General features: G+C 36.6%; 1 protein-coding gene across 1 annotated transcript in view; it reads right to left on the bottom strand.

The window, feature by feature from the left end:
* The window catches only part of Dnah7 (dynein axonemal heavy chain 7), a 210,385-nt gene that overhangs the window by 161,342 nt on the left and 21,616 nt on the right, over positions 1-27,427 (bottom strand). The window contains exons 10-17 of the mRNA XM_042688311.1: positions 22,554-22,673; positions 18,662-18,845; positions 17,872-18,051; positions 12,144-12,416; positions 11,167-11,294; positions 8,610-8,688; positions 3,936-4,160; positions 569-715 (exon numbers count right to left, since the gene is read on the bottom strand). Of these exons, the coding sequence (XP_042544245.1) occupies positions 569-715; positions 3,936-4,160; positions 8,610-8,688; positions 11,167-11,294; positions 12,144-12,416; positions 17,872-18,051; positions 18,662-18,845; positions 22,554-22,673 (1,336 nt within the window). The remainder of the gene's footprint in view (positions 1-568; positions 716-3,935; positions 4,161-8,609; positions 8,689-11,166; positions 11,295-12,143; positions 12,417-17,871; positions 18,052-18,661; positions 18,846-22,553; positions 22,674-27,427) is intronic.

Here is a 27,427-nt window from a genome sequence, read left to right as displayed (position 1 = left end):
AAATTTTAAGTAACTTTTATAATTGATATTTGGGTTTTTAAAAAATAAAATTAAAAATTTCAAATAATATACATGGCAAAAGGTATATATAGCTTTCCCTCTTTCAGGCATTCCTAATGAGAGAGCTGATTTCTGGAAGAGGACTGAGGGAACATGGGCTTAGAGAGAGAAAATAAACCAATTTAAGACTCAACCTTAAAGTCTAAGCTGACTTTTATGTAGGTTGATAGCTAAAATGGTGGCTAGGTATTTTTATTTGCTTGCTTCTGTTCAAAAATGGGTTTCTACTCTCATGGGAAAATTTACAATGCCAATAGTTAAATGATGAAAAGTGAATTTGAAGACACAATTCTGTCTTTAAAATGAAGGACGAAGGCATCACTCCTAACAGAAAGCAGCAATGTTTTCTCTTTTGCGGAGCATCCTGTGAAATCTATTTGGGCTGCCATTATTCTCTATTTGAATATAAACAGTTTTATGTGGGCTGTTTCTCAAAGGTGGGTACCCAACATAAATTCATTACTTTTTCATTTCAACCAGTTCATTTTTTGAAGTTTTCCAGCTATACCTTGTCTGCTGCTACATCCAACTTGCCATTCAGGGTCTGGGCTTTTTTCAGATACCGCGGCACATCCTGGATATCAGCAAATGTATAAAATTCTTCTGCCTGCTTTGCATAACTCTCCAGCTCTTCCACAAACCTATCACACCGCAACTAATGACAACAATATGTTTGTTATTATTTTTAAAAACAGAGTCCCCTAGGCATCAAGAACCTTTACTTATAAGGATTTTCAGAATTACCAATTTAAATTATGCTTTGTCACAGGCAAAATATAAAGAAAGATGATCTACAAGATGTCTGGGACCTAAACTATGAAAAAATTAAACATAGAATCAACACATTAAAATTTCTCTAATTCCCATATTTAAAGGTTACCCTGTAATACCCATGTAAAAAGCTATCATACATTGAAATAAAATGTGTTAAATAATGATATATGTCACATGCTAAAATTTTTATGCTAACAAATAACAGCATTTGGGGGAAAATCTCATAATAATCAGTATGTGGCTAAAACTGTTTTTAAAGATTTCAGTAATAGCTGCTATCTTCATAGCAATTGGAAAAAAATAAAACTTTTCTATTGTGTTGTAATATTCAGCACTTCAATTACCAACACTAAAACAAGATCCCCAAGGGTTATTTTGTTGATCCATGAGCTCTCATCACAAGAAATGTGTAAATAAATTCAGATTTATAACATCAAATTTTAAAAATATTCCAATATAAAAGATAAGCCATCCAAAACTAAATGGCTCTAAAAAATAGCTTTTAATGAAAGTTTCAAAAGTCAATTCAGGGTTATTAAAAAACAGAAGGCTTTCTACATTTTTAGATTATGTGGGTTGATTTCTGTTCTCTTTCATCTAATTTCCTGGCAAATTTATTGTTCTAGCCCATTAAAGAAGGAAAAATTCACCAATGTCATGCCTACTTTCCTTGAATAGGGTACTTTGAAAAATAAAGTACAAACAATTCTGGAATGTCTAATAATTTTCTTTTTCTTTTCTTTCTTTTTTCTTTTTTCTTTTGTTTTTTGGCAGTCATGGGACTTGAACTCTGGGCTTTGGCACTGTCCCCATGCTCTTCAGCTCAAGGCGAGTGCTCTACCTCTTGAGCCACAGCACCATTTCCAGTTTTCTGGCGGTTAATCGGAGATTAACTGAAGTTAATAAAGTCTCACTGACTTTCCTGCCCAGGTTGGCTTTGAACTGTGATCCTTAGATCTCTCCTGAGTAGCTAGGATTACAAGCATGAGCCACGAGCGCCTGGCTGGAATGTCTAATAATTTTCTAAGAGCCTATTTTATTGTGACTTAAGCGTCTACTATTTACTACTTATGTTTTCTACATGGTTTAAACATTTTGAAGTGGCCTAAGAAAAAATAGACCAGGGGGGGAATGTGGCTTAGTGGTAGAGTGCTTGCCTAGTATGCACGAAGCCCTGGGTTCCATTCCTCAGTACCACATACACAGAAAAAATAAATAAATAAAAGATGGACCATAATTTAAAGATTTTTTTTTCACTTTAAAAATTTTTTTGATGTAAAGTGATATGCCAAAGGGTGAGCTGAGTAAGGTAATGAGTACATTTCTTTTTGAACAGTGTTACCCACTCCCTCATTTTCTCCCATTCGCCCCTCCCAGCTTCCTCTTCCCCACAAGTTGTCAAGTTCATTTTCAACATAGTGTCTAGTGAGTATCACTGTTGCATTGGCTCACCCTTAAAACAAAGACTTTTTTTAAGTCTATGAATTATCCTTCAAATAACATGTCCAAAGAATTAATTTTTTAAAGTGTGGCAGAAAGAGAAGTAAGCCTATGATCAAAGGCAATCACAACTGACTAGCATCTAAATGTTTGAGAACTTTAGTTTCTTCATCTGTAAAATGAGATTGAAACTATGAAGTCATTTATCCAAACAATATATATGGAGTGCTCGTGGTATTCCTGTGGGCTATAGGTCGAATGTACTCTCCAAAGTTCAAATGCCGGAGACTTAACTCCTACAGAAAACTGCGGAGAGGAGGGACAGGTGCAAAAGTGAAGAGGTCATGAACTCTATCCTCATGAGTAGCTAATTACGCCCTCACAGTAGAGTATCTCCAGAGTGCATGTCTAAGAGGTAGAGGGGTTCAACCCCATTCCCATCCCCTCTCTCTTCTCCCTTTCCTGTAATTTTCATTCTTGTTTTCTTTCTTACATATGTGTATTCATGATCCCTTGTCTTTCCACCCTCTGTCATGGGATTATATAGAAGACCTGCATCAAATGTGAGCTCCTAATGTTGGATTTCTCACCATCCACAGCTGTAAGAAATAAAGGTCTGTTCTTCACTGGTTTTCCAGTCTCAAATATTCTGTTAGAGTAGGGCCAAATGGCCACTGAGGATTAATCACTGTGTTAGCCAGTGAGATATACATAAAGGAAAAGAAAAAGGAAAATAGCTTTGTTCTCAAGAAACTGACCACTGAATGGGAAGTAGATGTAAAAATAATAACTTAATGATCAGGCCAATCATTCTGTAGGGATGTGTTAAAAGTATAATAAGAACAAGCCAGCCACTGGTGGCTCATGCCTGTAATCCTAGCTACTCAGGAGGCTGAGATCTGAGGATCGAGGTTTGAAACCAGCCCAGCAGGAAAGTCCTCGTAAGACTCTTATCTCCAATAAACCCCTCAAAAACAACAAGTGGGGCTGTGGCTCAAAGTATAGTAAGAACGAAAGAGAAACTTTCCTGAGGTTTGAGAAGGCTTTTCAGAAAATGAATTGTGATTGCCTGTTGAAGGCAGGCAGCAGGTGCTCGGTGTACAGAGAGAACGTGCAAGAGATGAGGGACATAGAGAAACCGGGCACTGGAAGTTACTCAAGAGAGGAGAGGTTGGAGTGAGGCTGGATGGATAGAGAGAGGCAAGTTCCAAGCCATTTTATGTGGTTATAAAATGGTTAATATGGTTATAAAAACATTCGCACTTGGCCCCCTTTTAGGACCATTTGAGTGATTATGGGGCATGTAGGAAGCTTTCACGAAGGGAGTGCTGATGTCCAGGCAATAAAACAAATACTGAAAATAGCACTGTACATAATATTTTTATTAATGGTCACTTATGGGTAATATTTTCCAAAGGTTTCTCCCTCTTACCTTGAGCAATCAAGAAATGACCTCACATTGATCAATACACCACTCAATCACTACTTAATCATCTAGCAAGTACTATAAAAGGTCTAATGTGTACTGCCTTCTACTAAGATTACAGTGTGAGAAAACTATAATAGATAAGCTGCAAAATATAGGAGTAGGCAATACAATGTATAAAGTTTAAAAACATTTCTAGAAAACAAGTATAATTTAAAACATTTGTGATGCCAACCTTAAGACCTTCTTGGTATTGTTCTGTTTTTTCCTTAATGATTTTTCTGTGTTCTTCAAAAATCTCTCCCATTCTTGCATACCACTGGAAAACACTGTTATTTAGCCTAATGTCTGCAGGAGAAAAGTTGACACACTCAATGAGGAAGGAGAGGCAGTTTTTAGAATCCACTAATCTCTGTCCCAGTTCAATCATGTCAGTTGCCTCCACTTTCTGAATGTAAGCCTAAGAGAAAACAAACAAAAATTATGGGTAGCACTATAATGAACAGCTCCTGTCAAAATATAGCCCAGGGAAAAACACTGCATAAATCTGCAGTTATCAGAAATAAATGCATCTGGTTCACATAAGGAATGACAGCAGTTTATTTCTCATCCCTCCCAAGTACCTTACTAAAATGGTAGAAGAAAAAATGAGAAGATGTCTAACAACATGTAAAAAGCAATGGAAAACCAGAGAGGAATGCATTAGACTCCCGGAAGATGAGAAAAGATACAAATCTACATGATTTTACTTCTTCTTTCAAAACATTTTGGGGCATCAGCTAGTGATGGACACTATGCCAGGTGCTGATAATGCTGAGTGACAGAGAAGATGAGAGTTTTACCCATATACAATTTGCAACCTGTGGTTAGGAAGACAGTCAAGTTATCACCAACACAACTACAGACTGGCAACACAAACATGTGCTGCTTGGGAAGGAATCCTGCTTAGAGAATAGAATAGAATAGAGGAGAGAGCTACTCAGTGAACAACAGCCAGAGAGCAGGAGCAGGAGGAAAGGAGATGAGGAAGATTGACAGAGGTACAGGAGAGGGAACATGAGAGATGGGAAAGGGGTCCAGTGGCAGGAGGGAGCCTGAAGGAGTAGTGGGGGGGGCAGAGCCAGTGTCTAAGCTGCTAGCAGGAAGGCAGCAGGGCAAGTCAGGAGACTGGAGGTTTTATACTCAGGTCAGACATCACTGGATCATAGGACCTAGTCAATAGCACAGTATATCTGCAAGAAGAAAGATTATAAACCTTAAAAGCATGACAAAAATAAAAAGTTTCTTGCTTACACAGAAACCAGCTGATAAAGTGATAGAGATTATAGAAAATAAGAATCTAGAATGGACAGTTATGAAAGAAATATACACAACCAATAGTTTTGCTATACATCAATAATAGATTTGGAAAACATGCTACATTCTTAACAGATTTGACAACTCTGAATTAACTGTGGGACAACTCAGTAAGAAATAGTTGAAAGCTACATAAAGAAAACTATAAAAATCTTTTGGGAGACAACTTTCAAATCCTGAGTACATAGAGAAATATGTGTTGTAACACATTTGCAAAAGCATAAACACTCTCCCAAGCAATGTATAACAGTAAAAGCAATTTCAATAAACATTTCAGTGGCATTTTTAAAGTTAATTTGGCACAATTTAACATTTTGTGAAATAGTAAATACCCAAGAATAACACAGATGATTGTGAAAAAAAAGAAAATGATAGGGCCCCTCCCTGTCAGAACCATAGAGTACTATACAGATGCTAGAATTTAACAAGTTTCTATTCTGTCCTAGGAATAGAGGACAAAACAGCACAGAGAAAGCTCAAAAAATAGATTGGAGTACACATGGAAATTTAGTGTTGAAAACTACATTTCATGTCAGGAATGAAATGAAAAATGGTTCATAAATTTCATTAGAAATAATTGGTTAGAGGAATTGGTTATTGATTTTGGAAAAAAAAGCAAGAGCCCTGATTTTCTAGTAGGAGAAATAGAGGGAAGGTATACTGTGAAGAAAGTAATTTTCAGCAGATTCAGACCGTTCTGTGAAACAAATCTCCCTGTGTTCATATGCATAAGTGGGTGTCAATTCAGGTGTTTCTATGTATGTGCACATGTTTTGTTTACTTGGACCCATGTAGTTCTCTCAAACCTATTTCATACATATTAATTAATATATATGCACATATTTACTTGTTGTTATTATTACTTATTTATGATTATTTTTGTAGTAGAGTTAGAACTCAAGGTCTCACACTTGCTAGACAGGTGCTCTACCATTAACCCATGCCTCCAGCTCATTCTTGGACTTATTGAGACAGGATTTCACATTTTGCCTACATGTGTCTGGACAATAATTTGCCTATTTTTATGTATTCAGTCATAGCCAGAGGACAAGCACATGCCACCATACCCAGATTCTTCTATTGAGATTGAGGGTTCAAAGGTTTTTTTGCCTAGAAGACAGAATAATGAAGCCACTTATTCTCCCATTCTCAGCCTCTCAAGTAGCTAAGATTATAGACATGAGCCACCAGAACCTGACTAAATGTATGTGTTTTAATGATACAAATTCCCAAAAGAAACCTCTCACCAAGCAAAACATGACAAAATTGGCCATTGCTTGTAACCCTCCCACTGTTTGCCTTCTCTGTCCTATAAACTAACTTCTTGACTGCAAAGAAAATGATCCTTTATTTCAAATAAAAACTGTTTAGGTGATTAGTTGGGCACTGGTGGTTTGCATCTGTAATCTTAGCTAGTCTGGAGGATGAAATCTGGAGGAGTGTGGTTTAAGACCACCTAGTCAGAAAAACTACCAAACCCCAAAATAACCAGCAAAAAGCAGGGCTGAGCCGGTGGCTCATGCCTGTAATCCTAGCTACTCAGGAGGCTGAGATCTGAGGATCTCGGTTCAAAGCCAGCCCCGGGAGGAAAGTCTGTGAGACTCTTATCTCCAATAAACCACTAGAAAACCGGAAGTGGCACTGTAGCTCAAGCGGTAGAGTGCTCGCCTTGAGCTGAAGAGCATGGGGACAGCGCCCAAGCACAAAGTTCAAGCCCCACAATCGACAAAAGAAAAGAAAAGGAAAAGCAGGGCTAAGGATGTAGCTCAAGTTTTAGAGTGTCAGCCAAGCAAGCACAATGTCCTGAGTTGAAACTCAAGTACCACTGGAAAAAAGAAAGAAAATTAATCTCTTTTTAATTTATGATCTCCATTGCACTCTTTACATTTATCTCTCTCTCTCTCTCATTCACTCTTTCTTCCTTTCTCCATTATTTTTACATACATAAAAATATCTTTGAGAAGAAAAACATTCAAAGTAAAATGTAAAGAATTATTATACCAAAAAAAGGAATGTTTTTAATGTTATAAAGCTAAACAAATAGGATGCAAACTATAGTGGTTTTCACAAGTATTTAAATGCCTAATTTTAAAAATACACATTTAAGCTACTTAATCAGCTTTTAGTGGAGTTAGATAATTGGACTTTTATTTCACCTTACTTATAACACATGAGCAATTTGTGTGTTCATTAAATTTACCAGCTTTTTTGTCCATGGGAATAATTTTTTTAAGATAAGGGATATTTAAAATAGTGACCAATAAATTCAAAGTGCTAACTCTAGTAAAGATGGTTATACATAATATAAATACACACTAAGTAACCCCAAATTCCTAAATAATTCCGTTGTTGACCAAGAAGGTAAACAAATGACATTTAATACCTAATAATTTTCCTAACTGATTTTTTTTAATGAAAAGGAAGTCATATTTCTATAACTCTCAAACTACATTTAGAATCATCCATAATTAAAAGATCACTTGACATCCTTCAACACTTAATGTGAAATATTACAATGTCCCCAAACAATATAATATGAACCTCTCTGTATATTTTACACACACACACACAGTAACATACTCTAATGACTCCAGTCCAAGTACACATAATTTAAGAAAACAAAATTCATTTAGGTAGTATGTATAAAACTTGGTTCTACTGATTATAATAAATCTTAAGTTAATAATTTGAAGAATATGCATACATAATGTCAGCTCCTTTTATAATTTCCTGACTACAAAAAGTTTTGAATGATCTTATGTGTTAGATGATTTACATGTTTAAGTATTTTGAAATTAAAAAATCAAAGGGACTAGGGAATATTAAAATATTTTTAAAGAGAATCCTGTAAACTACTAGTGTAAAAAGAATGAACATGAAATGGCGATAAAATTGTTGTTTTGTATTATTTTATAAGTCACTAGATGGACACTTCAAACACCGGACAATGAAAAACAAGTGAAGTGTCCAAAATGGGAACAAACCATACTTGTCAATTTGCCCTGCACAGGCCTGGCCTATATCTATGAGAATGATGACTATGATAATTATTAGCGCTGGTCTCAAAGCTTTCCTGGTAGATTATTGCATGTGTTGCTCCAGGATCCATTCCTTGTGGTGTCCTCTCACTCTGGGTTGCTTTGGTCAATGAGATGCCAGCTAATGTGACCAAAGAACTAGAAAAGCACTTACACAAGGCTTGGGTATGTGTCTCTGCATGCCAAGAGAAAATACCCTGGTGTTCCTGCTGGAGTTTGCGAGACAAGTAGCACAAAGCTGCACTTCGTGGGGGGCGGGGTGTTTATAGTGCTCAACCCACTGGAGAGCTAGTTGAGCCAATTGAGGGGATACCACAATTAATTGACCCAAAAGAGTGACCCTACTGAGAATGGGGGACCAGCCAGGCCAGTGCAGCCTACGTCACCAAACTGAACACCCACGAATGAAGCATTGTGTTAATGCTTTTCATCTGAGCCTCTACTGTGATTTGTTTTCTGAATTATGTGTCAATACTGAACAGACATCCACACTACAAATAGTTTATAAGCAATACCTTCATTTCCATTAGTTCTGCTGTGTTTGGTGGAGTGCTAAGAGCTTTTTCTGCTATACTCTCAAATTCTTCACATAATCTGAAACACCAGACAAAAGCAATCTTACAAATAAATTCATGATTCAATTTCACTCTAAAATAGCTCCCTGTTTACTAATTAAATGCTCCATGGCCTGAAGAGTAAAGTTAGATGATAACTTACCTATAGAGCAGCTAATGAACTAAATGCATATTTGTGTTCATTCACTTATTCATTCAATATAAATTAACAATCATCACTTACATCCCAAGTACAATGTTTAATTACAGAAATATAGAAATGAGGTAAAGGCTCTCAGAATGCAAGGTGGCAAAAAGGACCGTCAATGGCCATTTCCATAGTCCATAGTTTTAAGGACTATTCCAGAGATCTAGTTTAAGATGGTACAAAGGAAGGAAGCGATCAGCCCTGCATAGAGGGAATGGCTGAAACAGACCTCTGTGCTTAGAAGCTTCTTTTTACTTTGGACTGTGCACATATATGTAATGAACATACTCTGGGGTAGGAAAGAAGGGGGAAAAGGAATAAGAGCTATGCAAGTCTAAGCAAGTTCTTCATAAAGTAAGGTGAAGGGGGAAAGACTGGGGATTGAAGTCGGGCTTGGAAGATGGAAGAGCGTTTTGGGCCTGTGTGCCAAATTGAAGAGGTGAGGTTAACACGGGGAACACAGAAGGGCTGAGGGATGGCACTGGGGCCAGAGCCGCAGGAGGTAGCGCAGGGACGCTGAGAACGTGGAGGCCGGCTGTGAGGGGCTGCATGGACAGTGAGCTGAGTTCATCCATATCTATAACAGTCCAGGAGGAGAAAGGGCAGCTGCGTGAGCTGTGAAACTAAACGAAACATTTCACCCAACCTGGAAAGCTGCAGGTAAAAGACATCTCCACTGTTCCGGTACTTTTAGAGGAAAACATGGTTTAAGCTGAAAATACGGCTCTATTTTATATTCAATCTAACTGTGGTGCCTCCTCCACTGCCCCCCCCCACCCCCCCCCCCCCCCGCGCCCCCAAGCCCTTCCTGCTCCCCGCTCTTCTTTTCAGAGCCTGGAAAAGCAGCACTGCTACGGTACCTTCTTGGAACACACTGCTGCTGCTGCCTGGCACATTCTCTTCTCCACCTGGAATCCCACCCATGGGGCTCTCTGGCACATTCATTTCCTCTTAGCAGCCTTCCCCAGTTCCCTCTCTCCTCTGACCCCACACTGGAAGAAAATGAGCATGTCTCTTTTTCTGTCCAACTTTCAAGGCCCAGTACAAGGCGGATTATCATGTATTGTTTTGGGTTTCCTTTCCTACCTTCTTCAGCAGTTTCATTCCTATTTTAGAGCCTGACCCAACCCAATACAGGTTAAGTGAGTTTCCTTTGGATTTCTACACATCTTCAGGTAAATATCTTAACTGTCTTTTTCTTTTTTTCTCTGATAGTTATTTTTAAAACTCTAAGAGGTGGGTATGGCATTACACATCTTTAATTCCAGCATTCGGGAGTTTGAATCGGGAGAATTCCAAGTGACAGGGCAGCCTGGGCCATATAGCAGAACAGTCTCATAAACAAACAAACTTCTGTGTTTTTCCCGCTTGTGACTGATACCAGAGAAGAAGTTTCCTACAGCAACCAGCAGCAGTTGGTGGAAAACTAGGTACACTAATTAAGCTTCCTGTCTTAAACACAGATGTACACATTAGTAGTAGTCAATGAATGTACAGACATGGGTCAGCTTTCCCACCAATCCCCAGGCTAGTTGACAACTGAGTTTCCAGGTCAGCGAACAACTTGAGAGCCTTGGAGAGCAACAATAATACAAAACAAAGTTCCAAATTTAAGAATTCCTTATGGCCTATGACAGCTACTATGTGACACTTAGACACTTCACTTTGTATATTGGCCACACAAATATCAAAGTCTAAAGATAGCTGGGCACCTGTAGCTCAGACCTGTAATCCTCCTTACTCAGGGGGCTGAGATACAAATTAAGAGATTAAAAGCCACCCCAGCAGGAAAATCCGTCAGTCTTTTCTCCAATGAAGCACCAAAAAACTAGACGTTGGAGTTATAACTCAAGCAGTAGAGTGCTAGCCTTAAGTGAAAAAGCTAAGGGATGGCACCCAGACCCTAAGTTTAAGCCCCAATGCTTTCTCTCTCTCTCTCTCTCTCTCTTTCTCTCTCTCTCTCCCACCCACTCTCTCTTTCTCTCTCTCTCTCTCTCACACACCCACACTCATACACATACACACCCACTCTCTAAAGTTAGATCATATCTGCCTGACTTGTGCCAACAAAATGCAAACACATTCAGTCCTTGATTTAGACAATTATGAACACACATTTATGGTAAAAGAGAGATAGAATGAATAGCCACATCACAAAGTGTCACTAACAACCTGGCACAAATAAACATGCCAGGATTTTTCTCCTTTGGGTCACTTACAGCACTGCCCTCCGCCATTATTGCAGCTGATCATACTTGAGGATTCTCCTTTCTCCCAATAAAAGCACACTCAAGATCATTGCCAAGTTACCTTGTATTTACATCCTGATGGTTCCGGAACATTTTAGCAATAAGTTTCCCACAAATAATATCTGCTCGCTTCACCAGAGCTCGGATTAACTCCTCACAGTGCATTTCAAACATGCCTAAACGAACAGTCTGAAGCATATCAGAAGTACAATAATCATAGAAAGAAATAGGAACATGTAAAAGAATCTTACACTTTTTATATTCTCACCTTAATTTTTTGTACCATCCAACAAGGTTGAGTTGGGTTTGTTTTTTAAGCTCATGCAAGGATGGTTTTCTGAGTACCAATTTGTATCTTACAACTATTTTCTGAATAAATATCCTTGAAGTTTATTATCTTGGAAGCCATTTCTATTTCAGGGCAGTAGTAGGGTCAGGTGCTACAGCTCATGCTGATAATCCTAATTACTTAGGAGGCTGAGATCTGAGTATCTTCCAAAGGCAGCCAGGACAAGTAAGTCCATGAGACTCTTATCTCCAATTAACCACAAAAATGTAGAACTGTGGCTCAAGTGGTAGAGCACTAATCTTGAATGAAAAAGCTAAGGGACAGCACCTAGGATCCATTTTCAAGCTCCCATACCAACATACACACAAAAATTAGATACAAGAAAATAATTACTTGTATCCTACTAAAAAGAAGCAAGCATATGTTTGTGTAATTAGCACATTTTTTCAAAGAATTTATAAAGCAAATAAGCAGGAAAGAAGGAAGGAAGGAAAGAAAGAAAGAAGAAACATAAATTTTTAGAATTGAGGGCGAGGGGATAGTATTATAAAGTTTTATGGTACTAGAATCTCAGCTACATGAAAACAGTCTGCTCCTAGTACTTAGGGCTGACTACAGCACGTGGCATATATCATAAGCTTTCTTATTCTTTCACAATTCTTTCACAGTGTGCTCACTAACTGCATGTTAGTAACGCTGGGAAAAGATCATTAGGTAAAGACCAGAGTTGTACAAAATGAGTCATTCACCTTTCTGGACGTGTATCGTATTTCCTCTGATAACCGTTGGTATTTGCGAATTTCCTCTATTATAGTTTCGTAACTATGATCTTCTGCCAGGAACGCATCAACATCCTTCTCAGCTTGTTTAGTGATTAAGAAGTCATACTTGTCATAGAGTTTAAGGTGTTCCATAGGCGCCACGCTCTCTTTCATGACCACCTCACGAATCTTTTCTTTGTGTGCCTTTACAATGTCATCCAGAATTATGGGCTTCAAGGTTGTTGGCTTGGATCTACTTTCCTAAATAAAGAGGAGAAATAAGAAGCCATCTTGAAAACCTTCAGTTAATAGCCATATTATTTGCCTTGGTAAAAGTCCCAATCTTATGATGATATTGTCTTTCTTTTTTATTCACAATGACTTCTTTTTATGTTTTAAATTTTATCTATTTATTTACTTACTTATTTATTCATTTTTTGCACCAGTCATGGGGCCTTAACGGCAGCCCAGACACTCACTGTCCTTGAGCTTCTTTTACTCGAGGCTACAGTTCTACCTCTTGAGCCACAGCTCTACCCTGGCTTTTTGGTGACTAATTGGAAATAGGAGTCTCACAGACCTTCTTGCCAAGGCTGGTTTCAATACAAGATCCTCAGATTTCAGCCTCCAGAGTAGGATTACAGGTGTGAGCCACTGGCACCCAGAATCTATAGAAATTTATTTGATCTAATCACGGTAGTGTTTTAAACTCTTATGTTTCATGTATTTTTTTTATTTCCTTAGAGGTTCACATAGTTGTAATTTGTTGTTTTGAAAGATCAGTCATTTGAAATATATACAAATAAGATTTTGAATATAGGAAGGCAAACCTATATTTTACTCTATAACCATATATGCTAGCTTTCTATGGTACTACTTGTATTGAGCATTATGAAAATAAAATTTGCGAGCTTAATAATATCAACATGCTCTTCAGTAACAGAACTTCCACCTAGAAGGGAAAAGACAATGACCAATCAACCATTTACTCATTCACTGACCTCTGATCTTTGATTCTGTTAATAGCAATGGAAATAGACTGTAGAACTTGTATTTTGTTATCATAATTAGAATAACAGTGAGCAAGTGTGAACCAGACAACAAGTTTAAATAAGCAAACAAATCTTCATAGTTTGCCTTTTCCCCTTTTTGAATAAGAAGTCATATAGATGTGTGGACATGGTTTATTATCTGAGCTAAGTTAATCTTAAAAATATCTATGCTATATCTGTCTTCCCAAAGACAGGTTTCTTTTTTCCCCCATTAAACATGTAACAAATTTGTTTTATTTCTGGTTTTCCAGTTTCCTCTCTATTTGAGCTTTCATTTGTGGACAAAATGCCAAGTACACTTAGTTAGGAATCACATCTCTCTCTTCCCCTTCAAGCCATATCCTGTAATATGTAATTCTTTATTAGGCCAAGGGTGCCCCAGAAAATGAGCCTGTTTTATCAGAATTCTGAATCCACTCTGGAGAATAATCTTTTTTGTTTGGTTTAATTTTGTTTTGTTTTGTTTTTTTGTCGGTCGTGGGTGGTTTAATTTTGTATTCAAAGTTATCTCAGGCTAAGACAGGTTTCTTTAGTGGTAATGAACAAAAATTATTATCCATAAAGCTTTAAATTTATCTAATCAAATGATTCCTTATAGAATCTGGTTAGGCATCAGGGAGCATTTGCCTGCTCTGCCCTCCAGTGGACGTTTCAGAAACTCTTTTTTTTTTTTTTTTAACTGAGTGATGAGAACATTAGTGAATTCCACTGTCTCCATCAATTCACCCCAGGCCCAGGCTCAGTAGATACTCAGTATTATCTTTCCTGAAAAAGATAAAAAATACAATCTATATCATACAATGGGCAGTGTGAAATTATTGGCTTTCTTGTGATGCTCACTATTCATAATAGAATGTTTTTTTGCATTTAGTAACCATTTTTCTAATTTCTAAAGTTTATAAAACTATCTTCCTAAGAAGAATTCAACACTGGGACTGTAGAAGTGTGTTAGAAAGTATAATTTTGATATGAGGAGGCGGGGAGGGAAGGGATGGTAGGGTAAGAACAAAGGAGGAGGTAACAATGCTCGATAGGAAATGTACTCATTACCTTACTCATGTAACTGTAACCTCTCTGTACAGTAGTTCTACAATAAAAAAACATTAAAAAAGAAAAAATTGATGTGAAATCTAATCAGCTCCCATCAAGACTTTAGAGAGACAATATTTTGTATGAGATACCTAACATGTTCTACAGCATATCAGATTAGATCCTGAGATAATTACAAGCTGGGACTCAGTACACTAGCCTCTTGAGTTTTAGTCTTGTGAGTTAGTCTTTCATTTTTAAAAAGTATATTTTTGTCTGCTTTCAGTTCCTATCAAATATGATTAAAATAGCAATGAATTCCACATATTAGCTGCTATCAAAGTTCATTGAGATTATTGCAATTATTGTAAATTATTCTCTGTTTCCAAACATAGCATGGTGAGCCCTGGAATTTGTATCTTTTTAATGTTACCAGATAATCCTGGTACATAGGAAACTAAAACCATTACCTCCTCTATGATGCCACATGAAAGATATCTCTCTAAAAATTTGATCCCAGGAAAAGTGTCATTATCTCCTTGAGAAATCTAAATTAACTATATTAATCCTAAATTAAACTTGTCATAGTTTCCTTTCTATCTTAGAAATCAGTAAGCTTAGAATCATATTTTATAACTACAAAATCACAGCATAACTGTTATTTTACTCTACTTGAAGCTTAGTAATTCTTATCTTGCTAGCTTGTTCTATTTGTCTGCTTCACAATCTGCCTTAACATTTTCCAATCTTGAAACAAAGCAGGGTATCATTAGAATAGAAATGAATGCACTAAATGAATTGAAATTATACAAGGAACAAAATAAACTGCAAATTTCTTGAGAGATGTTTAATTATGACAATTTTGGAATAGGTGCAAACAACTAGCTCAAAACATATAAATATGTTATAAAAATACTAAATTTATCTCTTACAATGTGTAGCTAGGGAATCAAAATAAGAGGAGAAAGTGAAGGGCTAAAATGAACAAAACAATGAAGCCAGAGGTCATTGAATACAGGACAGCAGAGACTAGGAACTTTTCTGATGCCCATGCCCTGTGCTTTGCTTTCCAGTCTCCAACACTAGGATCAAGCTTCAGCTTGAGTCAGCAGGGGGGGGGGGGGGGGAGGCGTGATTCACTTCCTCCTGTATACTTGGGAACACTGAAGCATGGCACAATAAAATGAGGGCTTGGGAGGATAAACCTAGAAAATACTCAAGCATAACAGACTCCTGAAATAAGCAGAGGGCGGAGGGTAGTGGAGAAGGAAAATGTCTTCTTTGTACCCTGTTAATCCATGACAAAGAATTTGTAACTACAAGCTTAATCTCAGATTTAGGTAAAATTCACATTACCAGTGTTCTCCAACGTTCATTAAGCAATGACTTAGTAAAAAAGAAAAAAAAATAGTGATCCTTGGTCTGTAGGGGTCTCCAGAACACCCAAGAGAATATGAAAATCACAGAGAAATCAGCTTAATTCACAGCCTCAAAGATGCCCCTGCGTAAAGTTCTTATGTACATAACCCCATAATAATAAAGGAAAAGCACCTGAAGAAGCAAACTTCCAGGTGCCTTAATCAGATAGGAAAAAGACCACAGAGGTTGAACCTGTTATATACAGAATATAAAAAAATGGGGCTGGGAAGGTGGCTCAGTGGCAGAGCGCTTGCCTTGCATGCATGAGGCCCTGGGTTCGATTCCTCAGCACCACATAAGCAGAAAAAAATAGCCAAAAGTGGCACTATGGCTCAAGTGGTAGAGTGCTAGCCTTGAGTTGAAGAGCTGAGGAACAGCACCCAGGCCCAGAGTTCAGGCCCCACGACCGGACCCCCCCCTAAAAAAAAAGAATATAAAAAATGTAATATGTATAAAGAGAAGTAAAAGTTTGATGAAATCTGAATAAGTATAAAACACTATAAAAATGGCTAAGTCTATTGAAGAAATTACTTAGTGGAATTTTTGGAAAATAAAAATTAAGAATGTAACAAACAGAATGATAGCGTTAAGATGAAGAATTTCATAATTATAATTTCAAATGAAATACAGTAAATTACAAATTATATATAAACAATTCTACTTATGCAGAAATATGGACAATCCAAGCAGAAATTATTTAGGAATCTACAGAGATGTTTCAAGTCTTTCTTTAAAAAATTAAGAACAGCCAGATGTTAGTGACTCGTGCCTGTAATTCCAGTCATTCAGGAGGCTGAGAACTGAGGATTGCAGGTCAAAGCCAGCCTGGGCAAGAAAGTCCCTGAGTCTCTTACCTCCAATTAACCACCAGAAAACTGGAAGTAGAGTTGTGGCTCAAAGTGATAGGATGTTAGTCTTGAGCAAAAGAGCTCAGGAACAACACCTAGGTCCTGAGTTCAAGCACCACAACCAACCAAAAAAAAATTAAGAACAATGATGCCAGAACTCTGAATGGCAATTCTTTTACTAGAAAGTAAAAGATGAATAGAGATGTAAATAAGAGACAGCTTACAGGTATCAGTAATATTCCATTTCTTAAAATAAGCTAACGTTACACAGGTGTTAAACTGGTGCCTAATTTATACACTACTTTCTGTATGCTTTTGAATGCATGATGTATTATAAACTATCTTAAAAGTAGAAAGGAAAAAAACCTATAGATTGTAATTACAAGACTTGAAAACTTTCCAAGTTCAGGAACCTTCAGACATGCTGATTTGATGTAGCAAACTGAAGACAAGTCATAGACAGGACCAATGCATTGACAGTACAGATAGGAGCTCATTATTCACAGAAAAAGATACCCAAGGAGGTTAATGAATCAGAAGACTGTTTTGCAGAGCTGGGAAAGGATGGCAGAAGTCTACAGCACTGATTAGATGCCACAGCAATGGTATGAGACCTCTGGGAAAGAGTCAACTAATCCAAACCCTACCAAAACTTGAATTCTTGTGCTGAGAAAGCTTCCGATTGAGTTCAATGGAAGACTAGATTAGGAAAATATGCATTATTTATGATAAGGCTAATAGGAAAAGAATATTTTATAGAACAAGAGCTGTATTATAGGCCAATGTTACTAGGCCTTTTGTTTCTCCACATATATTTTAAATATATATGTATATATGAACCCAGGGCCTCTTGCATGCAAGGCAAGCACTCTACCACTGAACCACCTTCCCAGCCCCTTTGAAAACATTTTAATTACATTTAAGTAGTTGTACAAAGGAGTTGCCATTCAACAAGGCAGTTTAAGAACACAATACATTTTGATCTGTGTCATCCCCCCATCGTCTTCACCCCACTTCAACCTTATATTTCCCAATTGTGTGGTATATAGAATGAATTTTGCCTACATTCTCCCCTTTCCCCCTTCATTCTTCTTCCTCTTTCCCTTTGGCTCCACTCTCCTGGTATTTATTTTGTTGGGCTTTGATTAAGTATTTCTGAAAATTATACTATTCAAGCTCTCCACAGCGTCTATTACACTTCAGTTAATTTATTTGTAACTACTTGTACACCACCCACTATGTTTATTTATAGATTTATAGGCACATTCTAGCTACCACAACTGAGGGAAACCATCTTTATCTTCCATAAGTTACTGGAGGTAATACCACTTTGCACCTCCGAGTACTCAGAATGTCTTTGTTACTTACCCACTTGGAATACAATTTGGTCTCAACTCGTGGCACAAAACTGACAGCCTTCATCATGACATCATAAACATTTACGAGGATATCTATATAGTCATTAAAATCAGGTTCAAACTTAATGGTGTCAATGTCAAGAATCAGCCTCATGATGAAACCAGGATGTTCAAAAGCTCTCACAGATTCCTACAAAAAGTTAAAATGACATATATAACTCTATATAGCTATATATTTACTACACAAATACATATGAATAGGCATATGTACATGCATGAGTGTTGTATGTATGTATGCATATACCAATTTTGATAAACTAAAGATTTAGAGTACACAGAAGCTCACCCATACTTCCTCTCACACTCTAGACAGTTAAGCCAAGGCACTGGACTGGAAAGAGAACAAGAATTAGTAAGTATCATACTAGTCTTGTTGGTATCTTGTATCCACTGGAACTACTGGTTACCCATATTGTCACAGTCTCAAAGGAAGTGGAGCATGCATAGCAGTGGCTATTGAAATCATGAAAGAATAAACTCAAGAGACCATTATAGTTCCAAGGCCTTGTTCAGGTGGTAATTAAGAGAGCCTTCTAACTAGAGAGAAAATTCTATCCAGGCAAATATCTTAGTGATAGGAATTCTCATTATTTTCCCCAAACTTTCACCTATTGTGATAATAATCATATATGTTAAGTATGCAATTTGCATAAGTTTATCCACAGGTAAGTGCCCTCTCACTGGAAAAGATGCTTTAGAATTTTAGCAAGTACAAGTTGATGCAACTGAATCATACTCACTGGGGGCTGTGCAATTAGGTCTGTGAAATCTTGCATGGAGACCAAAGTCAGTTCCTGCAGCTGTAAAGTCATAAGGGTAGCTGCACAGTTGAAAAAGGATTCCAATTTGGAACTGTTGTCACCAGTTGGCAATTGCCTTTTTTTATTACCTTGGTAATAAATATTCTGCACTTCTGGAAACCACCTTGAAAGAACAAAAGACTTTTAAAAGTCAATACTCTCTGTGAATTACTCCTTTTACATTAAGCATTAATAGTAATTTCGAGACATCCAAAGGTCCTCATAAAAAGGTATATTGCTAAGTGACATTATCCACTCTCCAAAATGTAAGTGCCAGAATATTTCACTGCTCCTATGAAAAGAAATTTGAAATCATAAGCGATAGAAAATGACTCAATGATGTGATGCTGTAAGACATAAATCTAACTCTTGGAACTATGAGTCCTGCTATTTTTGAAGAAATATGAGAACTAACTTTATTGAATACTGTGCGATACTTCCCTCCAGCCTCCTAAATGTTCTCTGGGGAATACATTTGTTAGTTTAGAACTATAATGTGAATAACTGATTGAAGAGCCTATCCCAAGCAAGCCTATGTGGTATTTCATGTCCGTTTCCCACTTGCTCAAAAAACACAAATTAACAAAATCATACACTTGATTTTTTCCAACTTCTTTTCTTGTGAAATCCGGCAATAGTAATTGTTCTAAAAAAGTTTCAATTCTCCATGAGTCCTTATAATAGAAAAATAATGATACAATTTCATATATAGCACATTCTGGTGAAAACAAGTGAAGTTTTCAGTTTATATAAACCACTGACCTACCGAAGGATCCGGAAATATTGGTATTTTCTTTCATAAGAGATCATGGATAAGATAATTTCAGGAGTTGCTTGAATATTCCAAGAAAACAAATCTAAGCTTTAAATACATTATTTCACCTTTTAAAAATCCTCTTTTTTATAATAATGAAAGCAATGTCTCATAACAGGAAAATAGCAGGTCCAAGGGTAGAGATATAATTTTCCACTTAAGTAGCAGTATTTTTTAATGAAAAAGCAATTTCATCAACGAATGAGAATGAAGAAAGCCCTAATAAAGGATATACAGGCAAAGTAGTATTAAAAAGTAAAATTAGTAGATAAGTAGGATGAACACATCTGAACATCTTACTGGATAAAACAGAGATAATAGAAGATGGGGATAATATACTGGAGAATGGAAAGAAATTCACTAACAACTTTTGCAGAACTCTGAGAACTGAACATTAAAACTAGGTTTTATAGTACACACTTATAATCCCAAAACTTGAGAGGCTGATGCAGAAGAGTTCAAGATCAGCCTGGACTAAACAGTGAGGCCCTGTCTCAAAAAAAAAAAATAAGAAATAAGGACAGATGTTCTATGGAACTATTACAGATGCTTCTACAGGGAAACATCACTGTTAAAGCAACACTTTAAGAAAAAAGAAAACAAGCAGAAATTTCAGGAAGGAAAAACATGCTAGGTCAACAAAAGGGACTGAGAAGTTTCCAGTGTCAGACCAAGCTGAAATAAGTCTGGGGCTCTAGAACTGGGAAAAGGACGAATAAAATTCACTCATTACCTCAAAAAATATTTATATGAGTGGCTGTTATGTGTAAAAACATTTAGAGTACAAGGTATTTCTCAGTTCTCAAAGACTTGTGAAGCAAAAGAGGAATGCATATAAAGAAATATTATTAAGAAGACTGAGTTAGAAAAGAATAAATTTCTACAGGCACTCAAAAGAACAAAATCATGTTTGATAAGGTAACTGAAGATTTCATAGAGGAAGGGTCACTTAGGCTGCACACCAAAGAACAAAAGCAAGGGGTTTTTTTTGGTAATGAGCCACAGCAAACATTATAAATAACAATTTGCTGATGATGTGCAAGACATCCTTGTTCCATTTTAATCTCCTTATACCTACATCTTTACAATTATTCAAGGCTAAAACAGGAAGCTTAAGAAGAAAGGAAGTGGACAGTTTTCCAATCTTCCTATCATTCTCATCTGATCTTAGAAAAAAAAAAAAAACATTTAAAACTCTGTAGGTGGTTAAACTTAGCCCATGAAAGATTTTTTTTCAACCGTGATAAAAATGGTTACAAACTAGGCATAGAAGCTATCTTCTGCTTTCTTTATCATGATTGTTTCTACAGGCATAGTCCAAGGTGAAAGTGTTTTCATGGGTGAAGATGGAAAAGGTAGATGAGGTTCATGTTGCAGAAGATCTTTAAAAAACAGGTTAAAAAATATAGATGTAAATGGGAGACCGAACTGGGGGTATATAGAGTACTTGAAAAGGGACAATACCAGAGGGGGGAAAAAAGGATAAATCAGTTATACTGATTCTGTACTAGTTTACATGGGAAGTTAAAAGAGCCTGCCAAAGCAATAACAGTATAAATTCAGATGAAGGATTCACATGTGTTTAGTTAGCTTTTGGGTAGCTTTGGTCAAACTACCTGAGAGAGTAACTTAAAGAAGGAACTATTTCTTCTAACACATGGTCTCAGAGGGTCCTGCAAATGATTGGTGGGCCCCACATGCTGGAGCAGAACATCATAGAGCTGACACTGGGTGACAGAAGAAGTACTTGTCTCACAGCCAACAGGTAGCAGAATAAAACAACTCAGGAGGATACCAGGACAAAATATGGCCCTCAGGGACAGGCCTCCAGGCACTCACTTCTTCCAGCTAGGCCCACTTCCTTTTTTTATATCACTTCCAATAATGCCATCGTATTATAAGTCCATCAGGGAGTGAATCCACTGATTAGGTCAGAGCCTTCATGATCACCTCTGGAAATGCCTTCAAAGATACCCCTAAAGGTTAACTCATCTCCCGTTCTTCTCAATCTAATCTAAGGAGCCAGAGGAGGTATCCATATGCATGTTGTTCCACTTAGATGAAAGTTCTAAGACAGGGAATTTCATACAGACAAAAGTATATCATGTGCTTGTGGAATAGGAAATGGGAAAGTACTGCTGTACAGGTTAAAGTGAAACTTCATAAGAAGTGAATACTATATCAGTAAAAGAATATCAATACCCAGGACATGACCAGGGCAAGGTGAAGTGGTAAGGGTACAGATAATGAATGAATGAGATTAAAAAAACCAAAACCTCCAAAGGACATAGTCAAGGCTGGTCTGAACTCTTGGTCCTCCTGTCTCAGCCTCCAGAGTGTCATTATCACAGAAATGCATCCACTCCCACTTTTACATTATACTTTAATTTGGCTTCTCTTAATTTGAATTTGATCTACTTTTAATGTCCTATTTTTAACACATTAATGATCCATGATAGAGATAACTGTTCCATGTTATTTCAAAGTATATTGTCTGGCACCTACATCATTAATTATCATATTCCATTCTGAAGGACCAATCCAAGGGGATTTTTAATTATCAATATGTCTAACCTCCACTGAGACTGTTAACTTACTTAAATTGTACATTTCCTCTTCCTAACCATTCTTTACATTTTTCTGGCATCTTTCATTCCAAGTCACCAGGAAAGAGGCAAAGTGCCTTCGATGTATTAATAGTAGATACCAAATAAACTAGCTGGTGAATGATGACTTCACGATCACTCATGAATGGTCTCCAACACTGTTCTCAGATCAAAGACAGAAACTAGACATTTTGGAAAATCCAGGCGTAGTTATGGTGTTTCTTTATAAACTATGGTATGCAGAACATCTGTATAAACAATATACACCAAGATAACTGAAGACATATATATTCTCAAACAGAAGATTAAAAACTTATTGAAATAGGATGTTTCTCAAAGCAGTTAAAATGAAATGCTCAATCAATCATACTTCTAAACATATTTTTTACATGAGATTTTTTAAAAACTTTACGTTTTAAGTAGAGTCTCTTTGGCAGATTCCATGTGTCTCATGACAAGGTTCTGAAAAACAGACAGCTCTAATGCATCCTGGCGATTATGAAAGTCTTCTACATCAATTAAACGTAATTTTCTGCAAAGATAAAAATACATAGTGATTTAGCTACCATATGGCTTATGTCTATAATCCTAGCTACTCAGGAGATCAAGACCTAACAAATCAAGGTTTAAAGCCAAAAGAACAGAAAAGTATTTGAGAATCCATCTTCGTTAACCTTCAAAATGTCAGACATGAGGTAAAACTCAAAGGGTAAGTGAAATATCTGAGCAAGAACACAAGGCCCTGAGGTCTAACCCTGACATTGGCATAAATTAAAAAATAAATAAAAGAGTTTTGGTAGTTGGCAGTTTTACCACTTGGACTTGTCTCAAAAAATTGTATTACTAGATTTCATCACTGAAAGTTTTATTCAAACATTCAAGAATGTGAGATTTTTCTGCATTAGTTGGCTTTCCATTGCTGTCATAAAATACCAGAGAAAAGCAAAGAAGGAAAGTTTTATTTTTGGCTCTTGGTGTCATAGGGTTTTTTTTAATCTTTAAATAGTTGTACAAATGAGATGCCATTGAACAAAGCAGTTTATGGAAACAATGCATCTTGTTTATGACACCTGATTTCAGAGGTTTTAATCTGTAGTCACTTACTTCATTGTTTCTGGGCTTATAGTGAGATAAGGCATTATGCAGGTGAAAGAGTGGTGTGGAGTTGCACACTTCCTGCAACCAGGAAGCAGAAAGAGGAGAAAAGGAAAAGAGGACAGAGAAAGAGAGAGATGAAGAGAGGGAAGGAGAGAAAGCAAAAGTGAGAGAGAGAGGGAAAGAGAAAGGGAATGAGAGAGGTCTGGATAAGATATAGAACCCGAGGACACACCCACAAGGAACCACTCCTTTCAAGTAAGCCCTACTCTCCCAAGTTTCCATCACCTTTCAATGTACCATAACAAATGATGAGCTCACAAAATGATTAGCCCACTGAAGAGGTCAGAGCCCTCATGATAGAAGTATTTCTCAAAAGTCCTTTTTTCTCTCAACATGGCTGCATTAGAGAACAAGCCTCTAATACATGAGATTTGGGAGGAACTTTCAGGTCCAAACTCTAATATTTCCTAAATTTAAAATTAATTTATATAGTTGAATTGAAAAGAAACACAGTATGATATCATCACACTTCACTTTGAAGTAAAAGATCATAATTGCTAGCATTTAATGAAGAATTTAGACTGTTGTTTTTTCATTCAAATTAATACCAAAAATGGTAGGGAATGATGTCAACAAGATCTACTTCTTCTAAAACAAGACTTGTACTTTCGCTAAGAAGAAAGCATTCCTAGATAGTAGTGAGCAATAGCATGGCCAAATTCTCCCACTTAATGGAGACCCAATGTATTAAATTCTCTTGAACCTGTCTTATTGTTAGAATAAATACAGGGCTTGTTTGCACCCACAGCTTTTAATACAATTCCTTTTCTGATTGCTTTTCTGCAGATCTTCATTACATGCATGGTTTACACATTTAAATTTTTTTCTCTAGAAGATTAATTAAAAATGGAAGAATGATATTAGTTATTAGCACCATTGATGTGTTATTCTCTTCAATGTAACTACAAATTCTTTCTCTTGAGAAACTGCTATTTAGTTTCCATGTGATTAAGTAATTTTTAATGTCCTCTGGAAGATAATAAACACACTATTAGGAACATCACATTTAATTTGTACCTAAAGATCAATGTAAAATACTGGTTAATAAAATCCATTTCAAATCTATTTGTTTCTATCTCTTTCTCAAGCTGATATTAATCTCTTAAGTTGCAATGCACTCAGTATGTGACATCAATAATACATTAGGCTTAAGTAGGTACAATCACTACTAGTGAACTTTTCTAATGTATCATGTTGCACAGTCAACACTATAAAGCTGTAAGTTAGGATAGAGAGAATATACTGTGAAACAGCACTACATAAGTAGTTGTTGCTGAGCACCGATCCTAGAATATGTTTTCCTCTGAGCCATCAGACCAATTTTTCTTAGACCCTTCGTGTTTGATTTGAGACAGAATTCTAGGTAAAGGTGCCCTCTGCCATGTTCTGAGAGTAAACGGTTTTACATTAAAACTTTGCCATGAATTGTCTGGCAGTAAGATTTCCCACTTGGTCAACAGTCTGATTGTTTAGATAAAGTTCAGTAGACACTGTTACTACTTCCTCAGGATGGTCCCTGATAACCCAGCAGTGGATACCAAATGGCATGTGCAGAGTGCATCCCCTCAGGCTCCACACGGATGGGTTTATGGGGTTTTTTGAGTTGTTTCAATGACTGTTTTTCCAGTAACATCCCTCAGTCCCCTGTCACACTACAGATCTTTTATAGTAACATGTTCTGAGGTGTTCAGGGCCTACAATTGTCACCCAGCATAGAGATGCCCCGTGAACGCAGTACTGGCCACTACTCAGAGAGGCATCACTTGATACTGCCCACTCTACTCCAAACACTCATATACGGTAAAAACAACCAAGACCTAAAGACAACAATGGATTTGGTGGAGTTATCTCTCTACAGAAACCCACTACAAAAGTTTTTTTTTTTTTTTCCATTCATCTTTCCTGAATGTCTTGAAGTCTGGTTCATTTGCTACTGCTAACACCTTTGCTATAATAACAAAAGAGTTTAATTTTTATGCATCTGCTCTGCTGTTTTCTCACACTTTGATATCTTTTCTTTCCTTTTCTCCTTTCATTTATTTCTCTCTTTTTTTGCCTCTTGGTTTCCTGAAAATAACTAGTAATAGACCAAGTTTATCTTTTTACAAACAATATTAAGCAAACCAGCACCCAGCTCTGTATGTTCTGAAATCCTGTGAGTAGATATTAATAAAAACAACAATAACTGGGTTGTTTTGGAAACTCAATGTGCTAAAGATTGGAAACCACCCAAGTGAAAAATGGTACAACTTCCATAAAGTAAGTTGGCTTCATGACTATATGAAAAAATGTCCTCATAATGGCTTCATGACTAGCGAAAAATTAGACAGACCATGGGCCTTATCGAGAAGTTATCCTTGAACCCCAATATCCAAAAAAAGGGAATGAAAGAAAAAAACATGGAGTGGGAACAGCATCTTCCTAATCATAAGCCAACTTAAAACCCAAAGAAACCCACACTACATAATGGAAAGTTGGAAGAATTAACTTTTTTTCTTTTTCATATATATTTTTATTGTAAAAATGCTGTACAGAGTGGTTACAGTTACATGAGTAGGGTATTGAGTACATTTCCTATTGAGCATTGTTACCTCCTCCTTTATTTTTCCTCTAGCATCCCTTCCCTCCCCACCTCCCCAACTCCACCCCCCTGAAACCGTAAAGTTCCTTCTCAACATAGTGTCTTGTACAATCCATTGTTATAATGGGTCAACTTGTATCCGTATTTAAGCATTTTGTTATATCCCTTCCCCTCCCCAAATTATAAAAATGTATATACAAGATGCAGGGCTCCAAAATAAAATACAGTGAAAACAGGGGTTATACCATGGGGGAAGAACATACAAAAGAATCACATAGTGCATTATAAGTACATTAAAAGAATAGCAAGAAGGATAAAACTACTTGTGTCCCTATCTTGGGGTTCATTTCGTTTAACATCATCTTATATGGTCATATATACATAGCTTTTGACCTTTTCTGCTTGTCCTAGACATGTACTAGTTATTGCAAATAAGGGAAACCATGGGACCTATGTTTCTTTGGGCCTGGCTTACTTCACTTAATGTAAATTTTATGTGGTCCGTCAGCTTTGAAGACAACTTTAAGGGCCTAAGCCTATTCTTGAAATCACTAGAGGCCTTTGAAGTATGAGAGAAGGACTAATTACATTTTTTTCTAATTGTACTCTACAGGCATGGTATCATTTCATCAAGTAAATTGGCCTTCCAACTCTCATTCCACGAGTAGGAGTTATTTTATTACACAAGAGTTTCAAGCACAGTGATTCCTGCCTGTAATCAAAGGCTGAGGCAGAAAGATCAGGAGTTCAAGGCCATCCTAAACTACATAGCAAGACTCTGTCTCAAAACAAACAAAAATACTATAAAGTCACTTTCAAATCAATGTTGTGTTTGTACAGAGGGAAGGGATGGTAGGGGAAAAACAAAGGAGGAGGCAACGATACTTGATAAGAAATGTACTCATTATCTTACTCATGTGATTGTAACCCCTCTGTACAGTATTTTCACAATAAAAAAACTTATTAAAAATAAAAAATGTCAAAAAAAAGAACTTCAAAGATTAAAAAAACAAAGTAAAGAACGTAGGAAAACATTTTGTGAGTCACTATGGATTCTCTGCATTATTGTAGATTGAGTTTAATCTAGAACAAAGATGGTCAATTAAGAGGAACAAGATAGATTATTTAATAAATGATGACGGCATGGTTGGATATCTGAAAGAAAACCAAATGTATCCCAGGAAAAATAATCTCCCAATGGGTCAAAAATTAAATTCTAAAAGAATTGTAAATTTAAAAAAATTATAACATGGAAAGCCATCAGTTTAGTTAATGGACGTAGTATAAATATGAGTTTCTGCTGTTGATCTGTTTCAGGTTATTTAGCACAAAAACTGAAACCTCTATTATAGAAAGAAGTTATAAAAATCAGTGAGAAAAGACAAAGAATCCAATAGAAAACAGAAATATATTAGGAACTAACAGTTCCAAAAAAATACAAAAAGATGTGCAAATCCTCCAATTCTGCAGTGAACACAAACAGAAATAACAAAGGAATAACATTTTGCAGCAGTTAGATAAATGGTATGATACATGTGGCTATAGAG

Source organism: Dipodomys spectabilis, unplaced genomic scaffold (assembly GCF_019054845.1).
Source record: "Dipodomys spectabilis isolate Male_0828 unplaced genomic scaffold, ASM1905484v1 ptg000115l, whole genome shotgun sequence".
NCBI classification, from domain to species: Eukaryota; Metazoa; Chordata; class Mammalia; order Rodentia; family Heteromyidae; genus Dipodomys; species Dipodomys spectabilis.
Note: the sequence above shows the minus strand (reverse complement) of the source record. Positions and strands in the feature narration are given on the sequence as shown.